Here is a 19,897-nt window from a genome sequence, read left to right as displayed (position 1 = left end):
CGTTTCATTAGCGGCTGCTCAATGGAGGCAATAAAGCCCGGATCAGCCAGCTGTGACCTTGGAGCCAAAATGGTGGACGACTGTGCGGCTCCAGGAAAAAGAAGAAGAAGAAGAAAAAAAAAAAAACGCTTTTCATTTATTATTATCGACCTCACCGGCGTGTCCATCAAAATAGGCTTTAGGAAATCAAAAAGAGGAAATGCTCACTAACAGATGTCAAATATAAAAATGAATGAATAAATATGAATGGGGAAAAAAAAAAGAAAATGCGGTCATATTGCAAATCGTCACTTGTAGAATGTCCAATCGTTTGGGCAGAAAAAAGGTGTAGCTCTTATGAGTCATTGGAAAGCGACGTGGAAAAAGCTCAAATTGGAATGGATGCACTTGGCCCTGCACTTTAAATCCAGCCTAAATGATGAGTTCAAATAAAGCCAGTCACGTTTAAGCTCGCCGGCCCGAAAAATTGGCAAAAAATGCAGATAAGACTGCGCTCAATTGCTCCTGCAGGACTCTTCCAACCACGTGGATTAGCGCCAGATAATCATATAACGGCCACGATAGTGCCCATCCGCGCTCAACGAGCCCATAAAGTCAACTCTGAGTAAAGAGCGAGCGGCGCCGCGACACACACCCACCCACAAACACACACATCTGGGGATGGGGTGGGGAGCATGTGATACACAGCTGTGTGACAGTGCTGCCTCCGACCAGCTGGGGGCACCGCGGAGACGGGAGTCCTCACATGACCTCTTGAGCAGGAGTTGACAGGCAGTTCACATGGGAGGGGAGGACAGGGAAAGGGGGGGGGAAAGCAGTGGGGGAAGAAAAAAAGCCTCTTATATGCTATAACAGAAACAATGTTGGCCGCCTCGCACGCGCTTAATGGCTGAGAATGGAGATTAGAAAGTAGTTTAGAGGGTCAGGTGTTTGAGGCAAAAGGGCTTGGGGGTGACATTTTTTTTTATTTTTTTAAATGCACATTCCAGTATGGGAATAGCACCAGGAAGGAATGCCAGGATATATAGCAGCACCTTAAAAAAACAAACAAAAAAAACTCATTGCTAAGCGCCCACACAGACACAAGCCTGGTCCAGATTAAGATGCTACTCATTAGGCCACGCCCCTTTAAGGCACACATCCAACATGGGCAGCTAGTACAGTACTTTTGTTTTCATTCTTAATAAATTCAATCAATTGTCACTCATCTGTAGTACAAATAAATACATAAAAAAACAAACTACATCTGAAAACTCCAAGTAACTGACTGCGAGTTCCTCAAAGCCTTTCTCTGTCTCGGGGCCATATTTCTCCGGGGACGTAGCTTGGCAAATTATAGCTTAGCGTGGGAGTGAGGGACCGCTAGCTCCACGACCCAGACGAGACGCAATAAATCGGCTTTTTCTCGGGCGGCCGCCGCGACCATTGCTTATGTACACCTGGCAAAGAAACAATCGGTGGTAAAAATAAAACCATTCTCCAGATGCAGACATTAGCATGTAGGGAGGCCTAGCGTTGTTTAAACCTAGTATAAGACATAGCTACTATTTTTATTTTGGGCATCATAAAATGTTTGGAATTAAGCTCCAAGTATCATCAAATGTTGCTCGAGTGTACTAGCTAACAAACTAGCCCATTTAGCAATGCTAACTCAATAGCTAAAGTTTGCAACTTACTAATTTTTCCCCCCCTTAGCAGTAGCAAAGATTTATAGCGCCTGACAGGTCCTTGTCAAAGGGGTCCTTGTGTTTTTACTAGCGTGTTGGCCTTATCTGAAAATTCTAACATTTGCCCTGAAGATTACAAGCAAAAGAATGGTTGACTTTTTTATGGGCGTAGAAAAAGTCCTTTAGAAATAAGTTAGCTCTTTACGACAGCGCAACGCAAACAGACAGACAGTTGCTTAACTGATGGCCCGAGAAGTAAATTACAATGTGGAACAGTACAACCCCAGTCAAGCGTGAAAAACATAAATAAATACATTTTTAGCGATGCCTCAATTCATTGTTTTGAAGAAGATAAAAAAAAAATCTTTAAATTACGTATGCCTGCAATGGATAAAGCTTTATAGAATCAAGTCTGCAGGACTTACTGCTTTAATGAAACTTCATTGTGATCATATAAAACAATGTCAACCAAATAAAAGCAATTTGGGAGCTTCTTTCTTAAGTCGTACATTAAGTAGGTAGGAGCCCCCCCCCGATGCTAATCAATAAAGCACAAAAGCCCCAAAGCGGCGTCCAAATGAAACGCAGCCATTTTAAAAACAGACTTTCTCTCTTCTTCTTCCTCTTCTTCAGCAGCGTGTTTAGGATTCCTGGCCTTTCACCTGACCTCAGGGGCGGGGGGGGGGGCGGGTGGCTGCAGGCTGGCGGTGATGGAGGTTAAAGTGTAATCCCGGCCCTGTGACCACAAAGGCTTTGGGCCCCCGAGGGCCAAGGACCGGCCACATTTTCCAAATTGCAAGGTTATCCCTGCGTTTCAAAGCTTTTGCAAAGAGCACATTTCAAAGAGCTGAACGGTCGGTGGAGTGATGCTTTGCCTCAACGAGACCTTCAATCAAAAATGTTTTCTCATCTAAACCTCACAAACATGATTTATTTTTTCTATTAAAATGACTGTTTTGCATTTTGTTAAATTAAAGAAATTTCTATTACATTTATTAATCTATATATTTTCTAAAACGATCCGACATTGGTTTAATTTGAAATTTATAGAGCAAAAGTAGAACATGAATTGTGTAAATTTCGAAGAGGGGTTTTGAGAGAGTTTATTTGAGCTTGGTTTTTAAGCTAAAATGTGCTTGTGACGCTTTCTTTCGGCTTTGCGGTTAGAGCGCCGCCTGCTGCTTTGGCCCAATACGGACGTATTTGTTTGCATTGATGAAAATTGGTATTGAGTGAGAACAGGGCATTTTTGGACAAAAACTTGTTGATGTGCGGCCATCTATTAAAGGCGCTAATTGCCACGAGTTAGGTATTCCACTGATATTGTGTGGCCCTAATTGCTTACTTAAGCTATTCATTAAAAAGCGTTTCCACAGCGGCGCACATGCTCCATTAGCATTAGTTTGATTCCGAAAGGAGAAACCCTAACAAACGCTTTTGAGCGCTTTGCATTGCAACCCAAAGAATTTGCGCTTTAAAGAGCGGCTTGAGAAGACGGAGAGAAGTGAAGCCAACCAGAGAATAGTTTTAATTGACGCCTCCTCTATTTTCCCAGGCAGAGGGCGAGAGGGAGGGAGGGGAGGCAGGGAGGTGCGGGGTGAGTAGGGGGTGATGTGACACTGGTCTCCTGGTGTTTCCACTGTACAATAGGAAGCAGATTTGCAGAAGAGCTGACCCCTGACCTCTAAAGCCCCAGAAAGGCTCCTCCCTCACCCCAAATCAATCAGAGCCGGCCGGCCGGGACTGTAAGAGGATACTTACGGACGGGTGGGTAGGGGCATCCACCCCTAAACATTCCACGCCTGGAAATGTTTTTTTTTTTGGCCAGCAGCCTGGTAGGTGTATATGGCAACTTGAGTTATTTTACTATAAATAATTTGGAAATTTCCAAATCCAAATGAATTAACTTCAATGTTTTCAAGAAAATAGCACCTTTGCAGCGCCCAAGAAGAAATGCTTTCTAGTCTTTGCAAAACTTGCCTTCATCTTTAAATTCCTTCAACTTAAACCGTTAATGATGTCAACTCAAAGACGCATTAGGCGACCCATGCTTTTGTTTCCCCAGTTGCTCAAGGTCAGCCCGCACATTTGCGAAGCGGCGAACATCTGGCTGGTGACCTCGCGCGCTCTCGGCACTAGCATATGCGTACGCATACATAATTAAATGCTAAATTAATTTCTGAGAGACAATTTTCACATTAGAGCGCAGCGATTACAAATGAAGGTCAGCGCGTTACGACGATGGCCGCCCACACAATGTCGTAGCAGCGTGAACACGCACACGCGCGCGCACCCCGACGACGCAAAGGCGATCGTTTGGTCCTTTGACAATGTTTAACTCCAAATCAAGTGTGACTGCGAACACTCGGCCTCTGGAGTCAGATAAGACATGGCCGCCCAAATAGACGGGCATTAATTATTAATGAACGCCCACGCAACATCTTATCATCTCTAATAAAGATAAATATTTAGCACGCCACTTGTAAATGTCCCTTGTAATTGCTTTGATGAGCCCACAATTAGCAGCGAGGGTATGGAGGCTACCACTGGATATAACAGACTCACCGAGAAAAATATTTGAATGCGATTTAGTTTGATCTCAAAAACGACACTATTTCATATGGAAATAATTCTTTTGATAAAACTAGGCTCCCATGCTGGCTCAACTCTGGTATGGTGTTCCACAGGGTTCCATTTTGGGGCACCGATGAATTTGCTGCCTCTTTACTGCGGACAAGAGAATAAAAATAGAAAAAAAGAAAGATATGCCCAAAACAAACCAAAAAAAACCCCCACTAAAATAGTACCTACACAAGGTAAGATTTTGGACGCCTCCACGTTTAGTAAAACGAGAAGGAACGAGAGCGGCCGGCGATGAAAGCGGTCCAGGTGGCATCCCAAAGACACCAAAGAGCAGTGTGGAGCAAGAATGTCATCTAATCAGGTGACCTGGAGATTCCCTCCTCGCAACGCACCTGAGCAAACACGCCTGCTGACCTTTTGCCACCGCTAGCAAATAACCAAAGAGGAGGAGGCTCAACTAAATGTCCCTCAGCACGACATACCCAAGAACGGTTCGGAAGTTTGGACGGACGTCACCGGGAACGCACGGCGTCACAGCATCACTATCGAGGCTATTGGAAGTAAATGAGCGAAAGCTGCACGGTGTAACTAGGCAACCGGACGCGAGGCTTCTTTTGTTTGGGGTGAGAGGTTGGATGCAATCCCGCTAATCTTGCTTCACAATTCAGGAATAATAAAGACTCAAAGACTAGCTGCTATTGTCAGCGCGCTAATCGAAAGGCTAGTATTTGCACTGTAAATGGGAGGGAAAAAAAAGGCCCGTTGATATTTTAACACTCTTAAGACGTCGACGAACAACTGCCGACGTAATTACCAGATTTACTTGGAATAACGGGGCGAAAGTGTCGTCGTGCCGTGCCGTCTCGCTACATTCACACGTATTTACAAAGAAAACTATTTGGATGTCGCTTTTGTCCAAAACAAGATGCAAATGCTGATGAGGTGGGGGCCGCTGAGGATATTGGCCGGCCAGATTTGCGCCGTGTCCTGCTGACTTCCATTTTATAGCTGCCGTCGGGAGGCCATAATCCCCTTGGCCGCCCGGGCCCCACGCTTTTATTGCTCTTTCTGGCTGTGTGCCGCCGCCGCCGTCCCATCCCAATTTGTTAGCGGATCCCACCCACTTATAAGAATAGCGACTCCCTCCCGGACAAGCTTTGGCACGGCGGTGCCGCCAGCCTCAATGGGCCTGTGCCGCTCAGTTCGTTTCTCAAGGAAAGCCCTCGATGGCAACTCTCATTTACGCATAATTTCTGGTTTACGCGCATCTCTCGGTTCCACGTGGCATCAATCAGCGCTTTTCCTCCGCCTTGGAAAAACTCATTTAGATCTTATCGGGGGGAAAATTTGTTTGCGCAGGAAAGAGGAGGCGTCTCGTCGCGAGAGAAGTGACTGTAGTCAAGGTAGCACCACTTGATTTCATTTAGCGGCGTGCGATGGAGTCTCAGCCCACTCTGATTATTTCCCAAGTCAAGAAGGGTAGGATGAACAGAAGAAAAAAACAGGTGAAGGAGGGGAAAAAAAAACATTCCAAATGAAGTGAAAACAAGACTTTGTTTTTGACAGGATCAATTATAGCACAGGTGTCAAACTCAAGGCCTGGGGGCCAGATCCGGCCCGTCACATCATTTTATGTGGCAACTCACCCCTGAATTCTAGTCATTTGGTTCATTTCTATTGCGCAATGCATGACTAGCGTGCATTTTAATTTTTTTGTGTGTGATTGTCAGGGCTGCAGAGATTAAAATCTAAATAAATAATAATAGTCATTTGGATTCTTTGTGACGTGCGTTAAAGGAGCAAACTAAATGTCTAACGACAATGTCCGAAGTCTCCTTGTGTGTGTGTGTTTGCTTTGCGCAAGGCAAGCCTAATGCTCCCTGACAACTTAATAACATCACAATTAAGTCGATGCTAAGCAGATGCCAGGCCGGTGTGACGGGAGGCACTTTTGACGCCCGCCCGCGACTTTGCCGTCGGCCGCATCGGCTTGACAAGACGCGAGCGGCCGGCGCTTATGGGATGGTCGCTCGGGACCTGGTTGTTGCAGCTCCTCGCCGCATGTTCTCCTTCATCTCTCCCTGCCGCCTCAGTGCAGCCAAACTATTCCTGGCTTGAGAAAAGAAAGTGTTTACTCTGGAATCACGCTGCGCTCCCACTGCCGTTGCCCGCGAGGCGCTTTGCATATTTTCCACCCGTATTACGAGGCTTAAAAAGGACGGGGCGGGAGACAAAAAAATAAATAAATAAATCGAGAGGCGATGAAGCGGGACCCCCCTCCCCCCCCTTCTCCCATTCTTTGCCGTCATCGCCGGAGTAGATGATTCATGTACGAAGGGTCTTGAGCGACAAAGGCCTGTCGAGGCCGCCGACTCGCGGTTGCACGGGAGTGGCGGTTGCCCGCCGCCGTGTCGAGTAACTGCTCATTTTGTGACGCGGCCTTCTTTCGCTCACTCGCGGCGGCGCATTTCCATGCAAATTACAAGTCGCGCCAGTGAAAGCTGCAATCTTCAACAAAGCGAGTCTACTTGTTACTTCAACACACACACACGAGCTTGTGATCTTTTTAGGCAATGGCATCTTATAGTAACAGATGGAGTCAATGCTAAGTGCTAAATGTTCAAAACACCATTGAACTTTGACCCCAAAATGGCCATTTCAAACCAAAATGGCAGTTTTTTTTTTTTTTGGTGGCATTTGTTCAAGACTTTTTTTTGTAGGTCTACTCATAACAGACATGCCAACCAAACTTCACGAACCACTTTATTTTGTCGCTATATTATTTGTTTGATTTACAGCGTTGCTCGAAGCCACTCCGGTGACTGTAATCAACAGAGTTCCCCGACGCATGTTCGCTTCAGACGAGCGCAGAGTGAAAGCATCCAGCCACCAAAACATCCACCCTCCCCACGGTTTGCTGGTTGACAGTCCCAGAAAAAGAGAAAAAAAAAAAAAAGCTGCTAAAATTAGCCCTGGCTGCATATATTGCATAACAGCCAAAGCGCGCGCTCATAAACAAGACAGAGAGTAAATATGCTTGGAGTTGGAAATATGACAGCAGCGGGGCTTTATTTTGCTTTGGAGGATGAAAGCCGCCTCCACCGCCTGGGAGAATGTTTGCTTACAAAAGTCCCAGTTTAGGGGCAGAGATTCACTTCAGATATTCTTGGACTCGTTGAATTATTTTCCATGATTTGCAGAGAAGGAGAATATTTGCTGTTTATTTGCTACGACGGAAATAAACGCCACGTGATGTTTTCGCCGGGAATGACGACCGCTTCAGGAATGCGTCCGCGAGCTCCAAACCGTCCCGTGTTTTTTTTTTTTTCTTTCGAGGTCGAGTCAGGCTGCGTGCAGCTGATGGCGCCACAACAGCGGCCATTCAACGTGGCACGTCGGCGAGGCCCGACACTGTTGTGGAGAGGGCGTCGCGTCACGTGACAGCGCTAGCGGTGCTCTGGTGACGCGTCTGAATAAGCAAATTGGTGGCATGAGATTTGGCGGCGCTAACCGGGCAACTAAACTAAACGGGCGTGAAAGTGCTTCGTCATACTTGACACAGACACGCTTGCATGCTGAGCTTATTAGCCTCGACATGTATGAAAGAAAGTGCCCCCCCCCCGATTTAAAATGGCTTTCATTGGTTCCAGACTGGAAAGACTATATTTAGAGCTCTCCTTTCCTTTCCGCTTTTATGGCTGGCGGATTATTAGCCTGGTTTAACCTGGCCTTTCCATTGGCTGCGCCGATTGGCTGTGAGGACTCTGCCCTCGGCTCTCGAGATATTCTGGAGGAAAACGGCCGGCCGCAAAGTTGACGAAGAAGTCGGCCAAAGGGCAGCGAGCCGCCACTGGCGACCATGATAATGATGAGTGTCTATTTCGGCAAACTCCTGGCGTGCGCGTCGAGAGTAAAATGAACGGTGGCTTGATTGGGCCCGCCATTGCTTGCACGCCATCGCTGCCGAGTGAAATTTCAAAACCACTCCAATCACAATTGTAAACATTGTCAGGATATTTGATATCACACCATCATTTCCAAAGGCCAAAGACTGGCTCACCATCGGGTCTATTTAACAGCAACGGACATGGGAGACTATCCTGTCTGTCTAAATTAAACACCTCACATCTGCCCAAGGAGGAGGATTTACTTCCTCCTATTTCCAACTTGGCAGGCACGCCGTCTTCCCATCTCCGTAGCGAGAAAGGGGCAGGGAGATAAACAACACCGGGCTTGGGGCCTGCCAACTTTTGCGGACTATGTTGATTACCGCTGAGTCTGTTGTGATTTAGGGCTAATCGGGCACGCTGCCATCACGCCGTCCATCACGGACTCTGGCGAGATTGGCCGACGTGGCCCCGTTGTCAAAAAGAAAATATCGGAATAGCGGATAGCGGCGAGCCGTGTTGTTTTTGTACCTACCGGTGTGGATCTGCCGGTGAGCCTCCAGGGACTCTTCCGTCTGGAATTGAGCGCCGCACTGGTCGCAGACGATGGCCTTCTCGCCAGCTGGAGGGCAAAAACACAAGAGGAGAGTGGACCTTTATTGCACGGCCAGGCAACACAACACAGCAGTTGCAATGGAAAATGCCACAAAAGAGAAGATCCCCTTTTTGTCTTATGCTGAAATCTTAAGAGTGACAAATTCGGCGTTTCAACTGCTTGGAAAGAAAGAGTTGACTCTGAAATGCCTTCTGTTGGAAATTAAACGACTAAGTAACTCTTATGTGAGCTGCCGATTTCTGAAAATGTGTCTGTGAGCGAGCCCTTGGGAATTTACACGATGCTGCGACCGCCGAGAATTTGGCAGGTCGGTTGGGCGGAGATCGGTAACTTTGAAGTAACCGCTAAACACAGAAAGGCTTGATGTCGTTTCATTTAGCCTCGTGCTATCAAACCGTGCAAAAAACAAGCTAACAATTAGCATCGGCTCCCCTTCAAGCAATTGAACACAAAAGGTGGAGCAACACACGTAGACAGATCTTACAATGACTATTGTAATATTCTAACTAACTAATATTCTTTATACTCTTCGACAAATGGCTAATATTACTTCAGCTCAGTGAGTCAATTGTGAAACGCTCACAATATTTTTTCCAATATTACTGATTGGAAATATGCATTCATTTCAATTCTAAATCAGGAAGCACATTTACATTCAAACTGCGCCAAACGAATCACACGAGTGAGCCCTGATGAGGCAAGTTGAAGCAACACCATGAAGATGACGGATAAATGGGTTCGTTTGAACACGTGCTCTCCTTTTTCAAAACGTACGGCGGCGATCAATGCCACCCATACGAAATTCCATTTGGCTCAATTATTTTGAAGCACGTATTGAAATCAGAGTGGCTCTTTATAAACTGCCACTTTTCTTGTTGTGCTGTTCTTAATACAAACACTTTAGTGTGCTGCCTCCAGGCAAGGCAGGCCAGGCTGCGACGTGTCACGTTCATTTAGTGTATCTAGAGTGTGTACAACCTTTTGGAGCAATAAATGTTCGTACATCGCCGCGGCACAGGCTAATTATGCTTTTACGGGCTTTGGCACGGCATACTGTACATGCCATACGCATCACACATCAAACACATGCACCAAGCCAACATCTGGTGCTTGTGTTTGCACGCCTATGTCAGTGTGTGTGTGTGTGTGTGTGTGTCCAGCGCGAGCCCATCTCTCGGTTTGTTCTTGGCAAGGCCGACCGGGTTACGACACCTCCAGAGAGAGCGAGAGCGCAATGAAAACAGGAAGGCGATTCTTAGATGACCAAAAAGAAAAACAGAGAGAGAGAGATAGAAAATGAGAACGTATGAGGGGCGGGAAAGCATATTTTGGGTTCTTTTGCAACGGCCGGCGGTGACATGTGGGAACGGCCTGTACTGTAACGAGTGCCGAGCGAAAAAAGCAGAAATGACACAGAACGTACATGACACGGTGTGCCTGCCAGAAGAGAGTGCTTATGCAACAAGTTATGCAAAAAGAAAAAAAGAGAAAGAAAAAAAAAAGACAGCGAGCATGCAGTAAAAGTGAGCGTGGCCTTCTCGTCAAATGTGACCTCATGAAAAGTGGCGCGTTTTGCTTTCATTTGTGTTTATTTCCATTTGAATCCCCGAGAAAAAGAACAACGATGTTACGCTAACAGCATATTCAAGCGGCATCGTTAGCTAGCATATGGCGGATTAACAGCCACTTAACCTTCAGTGAGCAAGACACGGAGGGAGTGGGAGGGACGCTAGTCAAATGACGCAGCGCACGTGCATCTGCTTGAGCGCGCCGACGTCAATAGCGCTAACTTACTTTGAGCTAGTCCCATAAAATGGAGACGTGTCACAGTCGAGCTCTTTTCACGCGCACAATGATTACAAACTTAATCAACGCTACATCAGGAACACGTTAGCATGAATTAGAACTCAAATAACATCCTGTCACGCACAACAGTAGAAACTAGGACAAAACTAAATCGTCACGCCAAAACCGAAACCGGAGCAACAACTTCAGACTCGTGCAGCTCCTTCCGATACCGCCTCTTGCTAGCACAATGACAACGGCCACAAGAGGGCGCTTTGGGACGGCCGATAGACTGGAATACGATCCCGATACGATACGCGTATCGCTACTCGGCCATCCCGACCCACAATCGGTACCAGGGGAGAATAAGTTACGCTTTTGAGCCATCAGATACTCATTGTTGGGGTCCAGATCGTAGCCCATTTTAGCGTGTTTCCTTTCAATCATTCCGACAGCAGAAGGATGGTCCCCCCTTTTGTTGGCTGCGCTATAGAACACTCCAGACATGGATAACGGCTGATGTGCACCCCCTTAGTTCACGTCGTAAGAGTTGGCCGGCTAGCCATCAAAAGGGGATCTGGAGATTTATCGCTTTCATTTGGCAGTGAAAGTCGCTAATGCCGCCGTTAGCGCCTAGCGGGCTAAAAAGTGACAAGCGAGCGCTTGGCCCGGGCGGTGTGTACCTTGGCTTCACCCTCTCTGCCCCCTTCCTTGGTGCCCTGCCGTGACCTCGCACAAGTTGATCCTCCTTGAAGGCAGGCACTGGGCGGGTGGGTGGACGTAATTTATGGGCGGGTGGCACACGCAGGGGGCACGGCCCGCACTAAAGTACCTCCCGCCCGCCCCGTGCCGTGCCTGGGCCATTTAGCACATGCCTCGTGGCCTCCCGCTAGACTGGGTCTGGCTTTTAAAAGCCAAACTGATTTACTACAAATGACCTGGCTTTTACAATACCATAGACGTCGTGCCTCTGGAAAGCCCCGGCTGCCATTTTTTCTCTTCTGTTTTATTTTTTTCAAACCTGATTAATTCTCTCTTCTCACACAAAGTTGACACCTGAAAGCGGTGCGGTGCAATCACACAGGTTGATCTCATGGCCGCTGAGGGCCAATGAATCCCCCATTTCCTCCTTTCTCTCTAATGCGGGCGGGCACATTGATCAACTTGAATTCATCACTTCTAAGCAAGCTGAGAATGAAAGAGGAAAAACAACATTACGTGTCCATATAGACAACGTGTGGATGTATTCTCAATTCATTCGATTGCCTGTCTTCAGGAAGAGAGATGGCAGACTATCAAATTGAAAGGAGTTGGTTGGTGGATGATCTAAAATTCAATTAAGCTTTTTATGCCTACATTTTCATTTGAATAATCGAATTCCATTTTCAAAACCTTTATATTTGCCAAAATATACCCAAATGATTTTTTTAGCCACTTAACCTTCAGTGAGCAAGACACGGAGGGAGTGGGAGGGACGCAAGAATGTTAAAACTGATTCATGTAATACGTAATATGCACGCCAGGCCAGTAGTTGGCGATACCACTCTGTAACAAAGTAAGTTTGTTTTTATTTTCCTACATTCAACTGCAGGCTTTCTTCAAACTGTGAATAATGTTACACATTTTGGGATGCTCATGATCGTGGTATTTTGAAAGTACACAAAGCACACGCTCGGCTAGCTGCTCTTCCGCACGCGCGGTCGGAACGCAGTGACGATCAGGTGTTGTCGAGCGGCGTGAAAAACCACTTCCTGTTTCACTTCCTCCTCAAAGAGCTGTTGCACAAGCGAGCTCTGTTGTTATTTCATAAAAATCTGCCTCAAAAAAGGAGAACAAGGCCATCGGGCCCACGGAGTGATATAACGTCTTCCGACGACTTTGGCCGCTAAATTACCAGTCAGCGTTTTTCGGTGCGGTTAACCCGCGCCACGATTAGCGAAGGACTTTGTTTGTGCAAACTGAGCAAACTTTTTATGATTCTTGTATGCTTTTTTTTTTGGTTGCCTGGTAAGCTCTGCAACTGTTCTGTGAGAACTGGATAGGAAACATGACAATGTGAGGAGTCACGTCAAATTCCCGCCGCAATAGAGCATTGTCCTGATTGCTAGCGCGTGCATTCCGCAGCCTCGTGCTATTTAAGGTTGGAGATTTTGTGTATGTGTGTGTGTGTGTGTGTGTGAGACAGACACAGCACGGCACCATTTGCCACTTGTTGTTCCAACCTAGTTGGCGTCACAGGTACGATTGTTTGCAACAGTTGCCCTCCTTGGGGAGCGAGTGCCAGTCCAAACGGAATCTTTCATCAAAGATGAATTAAACATCAGAGCGAGGGAGCCTGTCGCCGCTTGTAGCGATGCAAAGTAGGCCATGGCAAACATTCCGCTGCCATCGTCTGAGTTAGCGTTCCACGCTCGTGTGTGTTGTCATTTCTACACAAACGAGATTTCTCTTCTGCTTCTGCATTGATCGCTACACATGCTTTATTTCCAAACATATTTTTTTTTGTCTTTATGGTTTTCCAACCCTCCAATTTTTCACCCAAGGCCAATTTTGAACTCATTTTTTCACTTTCTTGCTAGCTTTTGAGAAAAACACTTTTGTGACCCGCTACCCATGCAAAGGAGGACGGGCTCGGCAGTCCAGTTTGGGAAGGCGGCAAGGCTAAGTAGGAAATGAAAAAAAGGCTAATTACGCCGACTGGACAAGTAATATCACAGCCAGTGACTTTTAATAGTGTAAACAGCATGTGTGTGTGTGTGTGTGTGTGTGGTAAGCAGACAAGCAGTGGCCCAAACAGACTGAACTAAATGTTTGCTGAGCTGGAGTAAATAACTTCTGCAAGGACGAGCTTATTAAAGGCAAATCTACAGGAAAGCTCCTTTCCCTTCGCCGACAGATAACCATCAGTCACCAATGAAATGTTGGGAGCAAACAGTGTAATAGATAAGTGGAAATAATCTGTTGGGGAGGGGGATCGTTTCCAGGGCGGGAGGGGGAGGGAGGGGGGGAGGGGGTGGCGGAGACGAGCCCGTCAAAAGCGGCACAAACGCGCTTGGATGACTTGTCGGCGCTGAGAGGAAGAAGAAATCAAAGGGAAAGCGCCACTCAGACGGAATATTCAGGTCGCTGCTGACAGCTTTACAGTCTGTTGCGCCAGGCATGGGGATGTCTCCACACAAATATTGACTCATGCATTTGTATGGGAGGCCGTGTTCAAAAATGGATGACATCCGATTGCGACGAGCCCTTGTTCTTTTAAATGATGGCTCTTAATCCAGTTTGCCTGGAAACCAATTTGTTTTTCGTATAAGACACACACCCACGCACTATTAGGCTTTTCGCTGAATGGCGCAACCGTTTCCAGAGATTTGCAGCCCTCAGGGGCATCTCAGGGCCGCTCTGAAAACTTGCTTCAAATGTCTTTTTCGAATTTGGATTTTCATCAACACAATATTTGGTGGCCATATTCATCACTCAAAGAGAACCTGTGCACGAAAAGACGGGAAGTCGGCCATTTTGGTTGACTGTCATTTTCCGGTCATTTTGACTACTTTTGAGAGTCTGACAAAGATTTGATCTGATTGCTACCAAACTTCAATGTAAGATGAACAATGCTAAGCTTGAAAAATCAAAGCACCACAAAGCAGAATGTTTAAAGTCGTTAAATGGCCTGCTATGTTTGAGTATTATGTTGCATTTGGGACCTGACTGGAACGTCTCCTGCTAACCTGACCGACCTGAGCAAAGAGGACAAAATAAATCCAGTCCAAGTTGTAAAAGATAAAGTGCGTGGAGGTACTGCTTGCCAGACACTGAGCAAATGTTCCAACCCCCGCTTCAATATCTGCTGGGCCTGACGAAAGGTGAAAGGTGCCATGTGTTTTCAGCTCAGCTTTCCAGCCCCGCCCCCCCCCCCCTTTTGCACACAACTGCTGTCGTACGCGAACACGCCTGCGCGTGTTTATTGTTGTGTATGTGAAGGAAGGGAGGAAACAAGAGCTGGACGCGGAGAGCAAGCTAAAACCAAAGCACCCCCGGCCGGGGCTGTCCTGGTGTGAAGGGCAGGAAGTAAGTTAGGCGCCCTCGTGGCCCCGGGGCCCGCTGGTATTAATAGAAGCGGGCCGCACCAGGGTGGGTGGGCTTCCCAGGGAATACGTGTGCGCACATGAATGGCATTTTTTTTTACATGCCCGCATATTTTTGGAAATTTTCAGCGAGGCTCACGTGAAAATACGATTTTGACACATCGACTAGTTGCTTCGCGCTGAGCTGGCAAATATATTTTGCACACCTGGTTCTACCCGAGCCTCCTGACCAATTTGTGAACTTTGCTTCCCAGCGTGACCGCCGCAGAATGTTTCTCAACCCGGCAGCTGGCCGGTTGGGCTGGGCGGGTATGCGGCATCACCTTTACGGGCCCGTTAATGCGTCTTAAACAGAGCAAAAGATGAGGTGGGGAAAACTCAGTTGGCTTGGGGGTGGGGTGGGGGTCAGGCCTTTAGAATGTTTAGAATAAATTCACTTGGCCGATGGGAGACAGTAGCAGGGAGGTTGGGTTGCCAGCTTGGGGGACTTTTAGCGGTGTAACAAGAGCTTCCTGGCTGGCGCTCATTAAAAACCTCTCACGAGGCTTTCACAGCTTTGTTTGCTGGAGCATTCTTGGCCGACACTGAGGAGACCAAAGCACCAAGTACTGTTACTTTTTTTTTTTTTTTGTATACAGTGAAACGAAACGGTCAAAGCAGCCGAGAAGTAATGCGGTCAGACAGCAGCGAGCCCCTCGCAACGACTCGCCATTATTAGCGACAAGTCCCTCACCTAGCCCGCTCAATAACCTGTAAAGATTTACTGTTTAGGGCCCATTATTTCCCGCTTTCAAGTCACACATTGTCAAAGGCACCGCAACACAGAGTTTATTAAGGCCGCCGCCGCAGTCACGGGGCCCGCCTAAGAGCAAAGTGAGCTGTACATTTTCCCGTTGTACACTCGGGTGATAAAAGTGAGGGAAGAGCGCAAATCTGTCAAAAGCGCCTTTTGTATTTTTTACAGCTCTCAGGTGCATGTTTGTTTTGTTGGGCATCCGCTGTTTCACAGTGTTCCACATAAAAAGGGAACACGTGCGCCTTTCAAACACTCAAATCAGATCTAATCGAGGGAAACTATTCAGCTGTCGTCATCAAGCTCGTGTTAGGACGCCATGCTGAGTCCTTTTCCATGAAGTCATCTTAAAGTTAGGGGGAAGGGAGGATTGTATTTTCTCGGTGGGAACCTTCAATTTAGATATACCAACGCTTTTTTCAAATTAAGTTCAGGTTCGAAATTTGGCAGCCTCATTCACTGTTTCCATGGCAGTTAACATTTCACCATTTGGAATTTCAAAAAAGTGACATCTGCACTTCATTCATTTGGTTCATTCTTGAAATTTGCCATTTGCAAGTTTTTCTGGACTTGTTGCACTTGAAAAAGATAATAAGAGCTGGGTAAATGATTTAGCGTTATTGCTTTAGGATGTTCAATCATTAACTTGCTTTTATGATCATATGGCAATATTTGTCTTTATTTGACTTGACCCTTCCGAAATGAACTCGACGCGGAATGTTGCGTACGCCAGTTAATATAGAGACAAAAATGTTTTGAAACGACACTTTGATTGTGCAGCTGCTGGAGTACGATTTCCAAGTGATCTGCACGCTATATGTGTTTTTCAAAGGTCCTGTGGGGGGCTGGTCTTTTGAAAGTCAACTCATTGACTTAGCACATGACACCATAAGCGGCTCTCAATAAAGTCAAGCTTCTTGTAAGCTTGCACGAGGAAGTGCAACCTGCAGCTCAAACACTTTCCACATCCTCTTTTGCGCCTTGCAACTTGCAGCACGGGCCTCTGGATATAAATACAGCAGAAGTGATACTGTAGAAGCGATGACAGGCCTTGGCGGGCAGCCAAAAGCATGCTAGAGCGCAGCGTGCGCAGCGTGTGTATGTTTGAGTGTGTGAGTGTGTGTCTACGATCAGCTGATGCAGAACTAGGCCAAACGGTGGGTGACTCCATGGTTCAGAGGGTTCAACATGTCCTGAGTAGGGATTTTTTTTTCTCTCTCCCCCCTGCTGTTACTTTACCCGGATTAACATGCAGGGGAAAAGGAAAGAGGAAAAAAAAAAAATAGAAAATTAAAGTTGATTTTATATGGTCATTTAAGGATTATTTACTCCGTGCACTCAATTTATTTTATGCGACACAACTTGTGTTTAAGCTGCCGGAATGCCACTTTCTTTTCTTCACAGAGGATAAAGAATCCATGTTTTTTTATTGTTCTATTTTCTGTCTATACACCACACTTTATGTTCAAAGATTATTTATAACATCAATTGTCATGTTTTTTTTACATGGTTTTTGCTTGGCTTTAAATGTTTTGTCTGGCCCATAAGCCACAGGTTGCCCCCCCCTTGCTCCATTCAGAGCTGCAAATGCATAAAAAGCCGCCTGGCTCCCCTTTCTTAAGGCTCCCAAAAAAAAAGCCTTCAAGAGAGGCTGTTTAGGGCCACATTAAAGCGTGCGTCCTTGTGACAGAGCAAGCCAGCGTATTAGTATTCTGCGGCCACTTGCTTGTTTTCAACAGTTATAACAGGATATCGGCGGTACCGTCTTTTATGTCGCGCCTCCCAGTGGAATTAGTGGCATAAAAGCGATCCTTATGTGTCCTAGCTACTTCCAGATGGCTATGGGAGCGCTTTTATCTTCATATCGTCGTCGTTTCCTTTCACTTTTCCCTCACATGAAAGTGCCACAGGCAGATCTTTGCTCCCCCCCCCCCCCCAAAACAAATAAAGAGCGTTTCAAAAAGGAGAATGGAATTCATAAGCGGTCTAATCTGCGCTGCGAAAATTGATCGAGGAAGTTTCCCAGAGCGATCGAGCGGCTTACATAACGGGATCATAAGGAAGCGCCTGGGAGAATATTTACTTTTATCGCCGTTTGCTGTCACAACTGGGATTCGCATTCAGGCCATTTCGGTCAAAATTGGAAACGGATTTTAGCATGCAAAATGATTAAAAGAAAAAACAGTTAGTCAAGCTGACACAGTGGAAGTCACTGTCAAAAAGATGTTTCAAAAATTACAACAAAACTAGGCATGTTTGATACCACTTTTTCCAGACCGACACCAGTAGGAGTACAAAATTACTACCGATACCAAGTATCGATACCAATAGTACTTTTGAAAGCTAACCCCCCAGTGCAAGATCATTTGAAAGAAAGACCTATACATGCTAATAAATCAATTTTCCTTAATGAATGGCAATTTTCTATTCTTCTAATTTCTAGTTCCTAATCGTAAAATGGCCACAAGAGGGCGGCTGATACTGGTATCGGCTTAGGTGGTAAAAGCTTGAAATAAGGCCGCTATCGGTACCTAGGTTCGGTACTTCCTTAAAAAAAAAAAGTAGCATCATAAAATGTTGGTATCCGACTGAAAATAATGGAATATTCAGACAAAACATAATATCTTCAACATTTTCCGCTGAACTAAAATTCCGTGGCTATGCTCATCCATAGGTGACGGGCATGCAATCCCGACAGCATGTGCCATGTCACCGCACAATGGGAGACTTGTCAAACACGAGCGCCTCGCATTTGTGGCCGTGTCAGCGCATGCCGGAGCTTCATTACAAGAAAACGGCCATGTCGACAATCTAATACATATAGCGCGCCTTTGTGTGTGTGTGTGTGGGTGAGGATGTGGAGGAGGTATGACAGTGAGTTATATCATTACAGGGACAAGCTTCAACTGTGAGCCAGCTTCCAGGCAGGTTTTTTTTTTTTCCCCCTCCAAGCCATGCGACGATGACAACCTATGTGGCAAGTTTACAAGAGACGCCGGACATGTGACACCGGGCAGGCCTGCGGCTCCTTCGCTCGCTCATCAAAATAAATGTCAACGACTTGCCTGTGTTAATGTCCAACGACACTGACTTTGTTCGGTGAAATGTTGAAGTTTTACAAAGGTTTAGCAATACGTTTTGCATTTCTCATGAAAGACTTTACTCGAGTGGCGTTCCATAATGTTATGGAAAATAGTAAGCAGTAATGAATTACTTTAATTCTCCAGCTTTTTGTGTTCTGGTTGTACTTGTCCCTTTGTTATGATAAGCACAAACTACATTTCCTTGGATCATTCAATCGGCATAACCTTCCCTCTAAGGGTTTGCGCCGGTGAATGTTTGGAGGTTATTTAATGCCATTTCTGCATGCATGACAAATGCACACACACACACACACACTCCGTGAAAAGAAAGAAAGAGAGAGCGAGAAAGGAAGATGCAGCGGCGGCGACCGTGGTGATGAGAGCCGAGCGGCCGGCCGGTCGGCGAGTACGGGGACTCAGATAAGGTTTGCGGGAGCAGGAGGCTAAATTTAAATGGTAATTGGCCAACTTCCACAAGCTTGTGGGCATTTTAATGAGTCATAATAACTTCATTTAAAACCAGCTGAGCAGAAAATAGATTGGCGAGGAGCCCGTGGCTAGTATGGATTTGTGTTGTGCCGATGCAAGACACACAGACACACGCGCACACATGCACACTCGTCTAAAAAAGCCCCAAACTCAAGGGACGTCTATCCAGGCCAGGGCATCTCACAAAAGAACAGGAAGTCACTCTAGCATTGTTTCTTGATGTAATGTGCCATTACTACGGCCGACCCATGGTTGTTTGAAACAAGAACAAGAAAATCAGCCACCCAATTGTTTGCCACTATTTTCTTTCCAGAGGCTGATTTTCGGAGAGACATTTCACATTTTGAGGCGAATGCCACTTTCTCCACCACCTTTCATCAAAACGGCCACTTACTTTATGCAAATGAGGTTTGATCCACTGTGGCATTTGCTGGGCTTGAGTCATTTCCTAACTATTCCGTAACTTTTTTTTGTTTTGGGGAAAATGGCGGCCAAAGAAATGACTCGGGAATTTGCTTCCCGTCCTGTCTGCTTGCATTTCTGTTTGCTGTTGTGTGCCTTCTATATAGTCAGTATCATTCGAATTAATTGGCAAGCTTTTGGCAATAATTGACTTTGACCGCACGCACACACACACGTGCACACACACGCACGCACACTCGCACACACACACATTAGACATTGACAACAACAAAGCAGCTGGGCTGACGGAGGGAGGGATGATGAAGCGAATCCAAAATTTAATCGACTTGTGTTCTTGTTTTGAGCAGAAGGCACACAGTGTACTGTACAGCGAGGACACATAAAAAACCCCGCTCAGTATCGAACCCAAAAAAAAAACTGAAAAGAGAGAAAGAGATGCAAAAAATGAGAAGGGGGGGAGAGAGAGCCTTTGGTTGACACGCAGAT

The 19,897-nt window shown here is 46.2% G+C and overlaps 1 protein-coding gene across 1 annotated transcript in view; it reads right to left on the bottom strand.

Annotated features, from left to right (window-relative positions):
* zbtb16a (zinc finger and BTB domain containing 16a) overlaps positions 1–19,897 on the bottom strand; it is a 66,254-nt gene that overhangs the window by 17,105 nt on the left and 29,252 nt on the right. Inside the window, exon 4 of the mRNA XM_037270059.1 lies at positions 8,673–8,759. Coding sequence (XP_037125954.1) covers positions 8,673–8,759 — 87 coding nt within the window. The remainder of the gene's footprint in view (positions 1–8,672; positions 8,760–19,897) is intronic.

Source organism: Syngnathus acus, chromosome 14, assembly GCF_901709675.1.
Source record: "Syngnathus acus chromosome 14, fSynAcu1.2, whole genome shotgun sequence".
NCBI classification, from domain to species: domain Eukaryota; kingdom Metazoa; phylum Chordata; class Actinopteri; order Syngnathiformes; family Syngnathidae; genus Syngnathus; species Syngnathus acus.
Note: the sequence above shows the minus strand (reverse complement) of the source record. Positions and strands in the feature narration are given on the sequence as shown.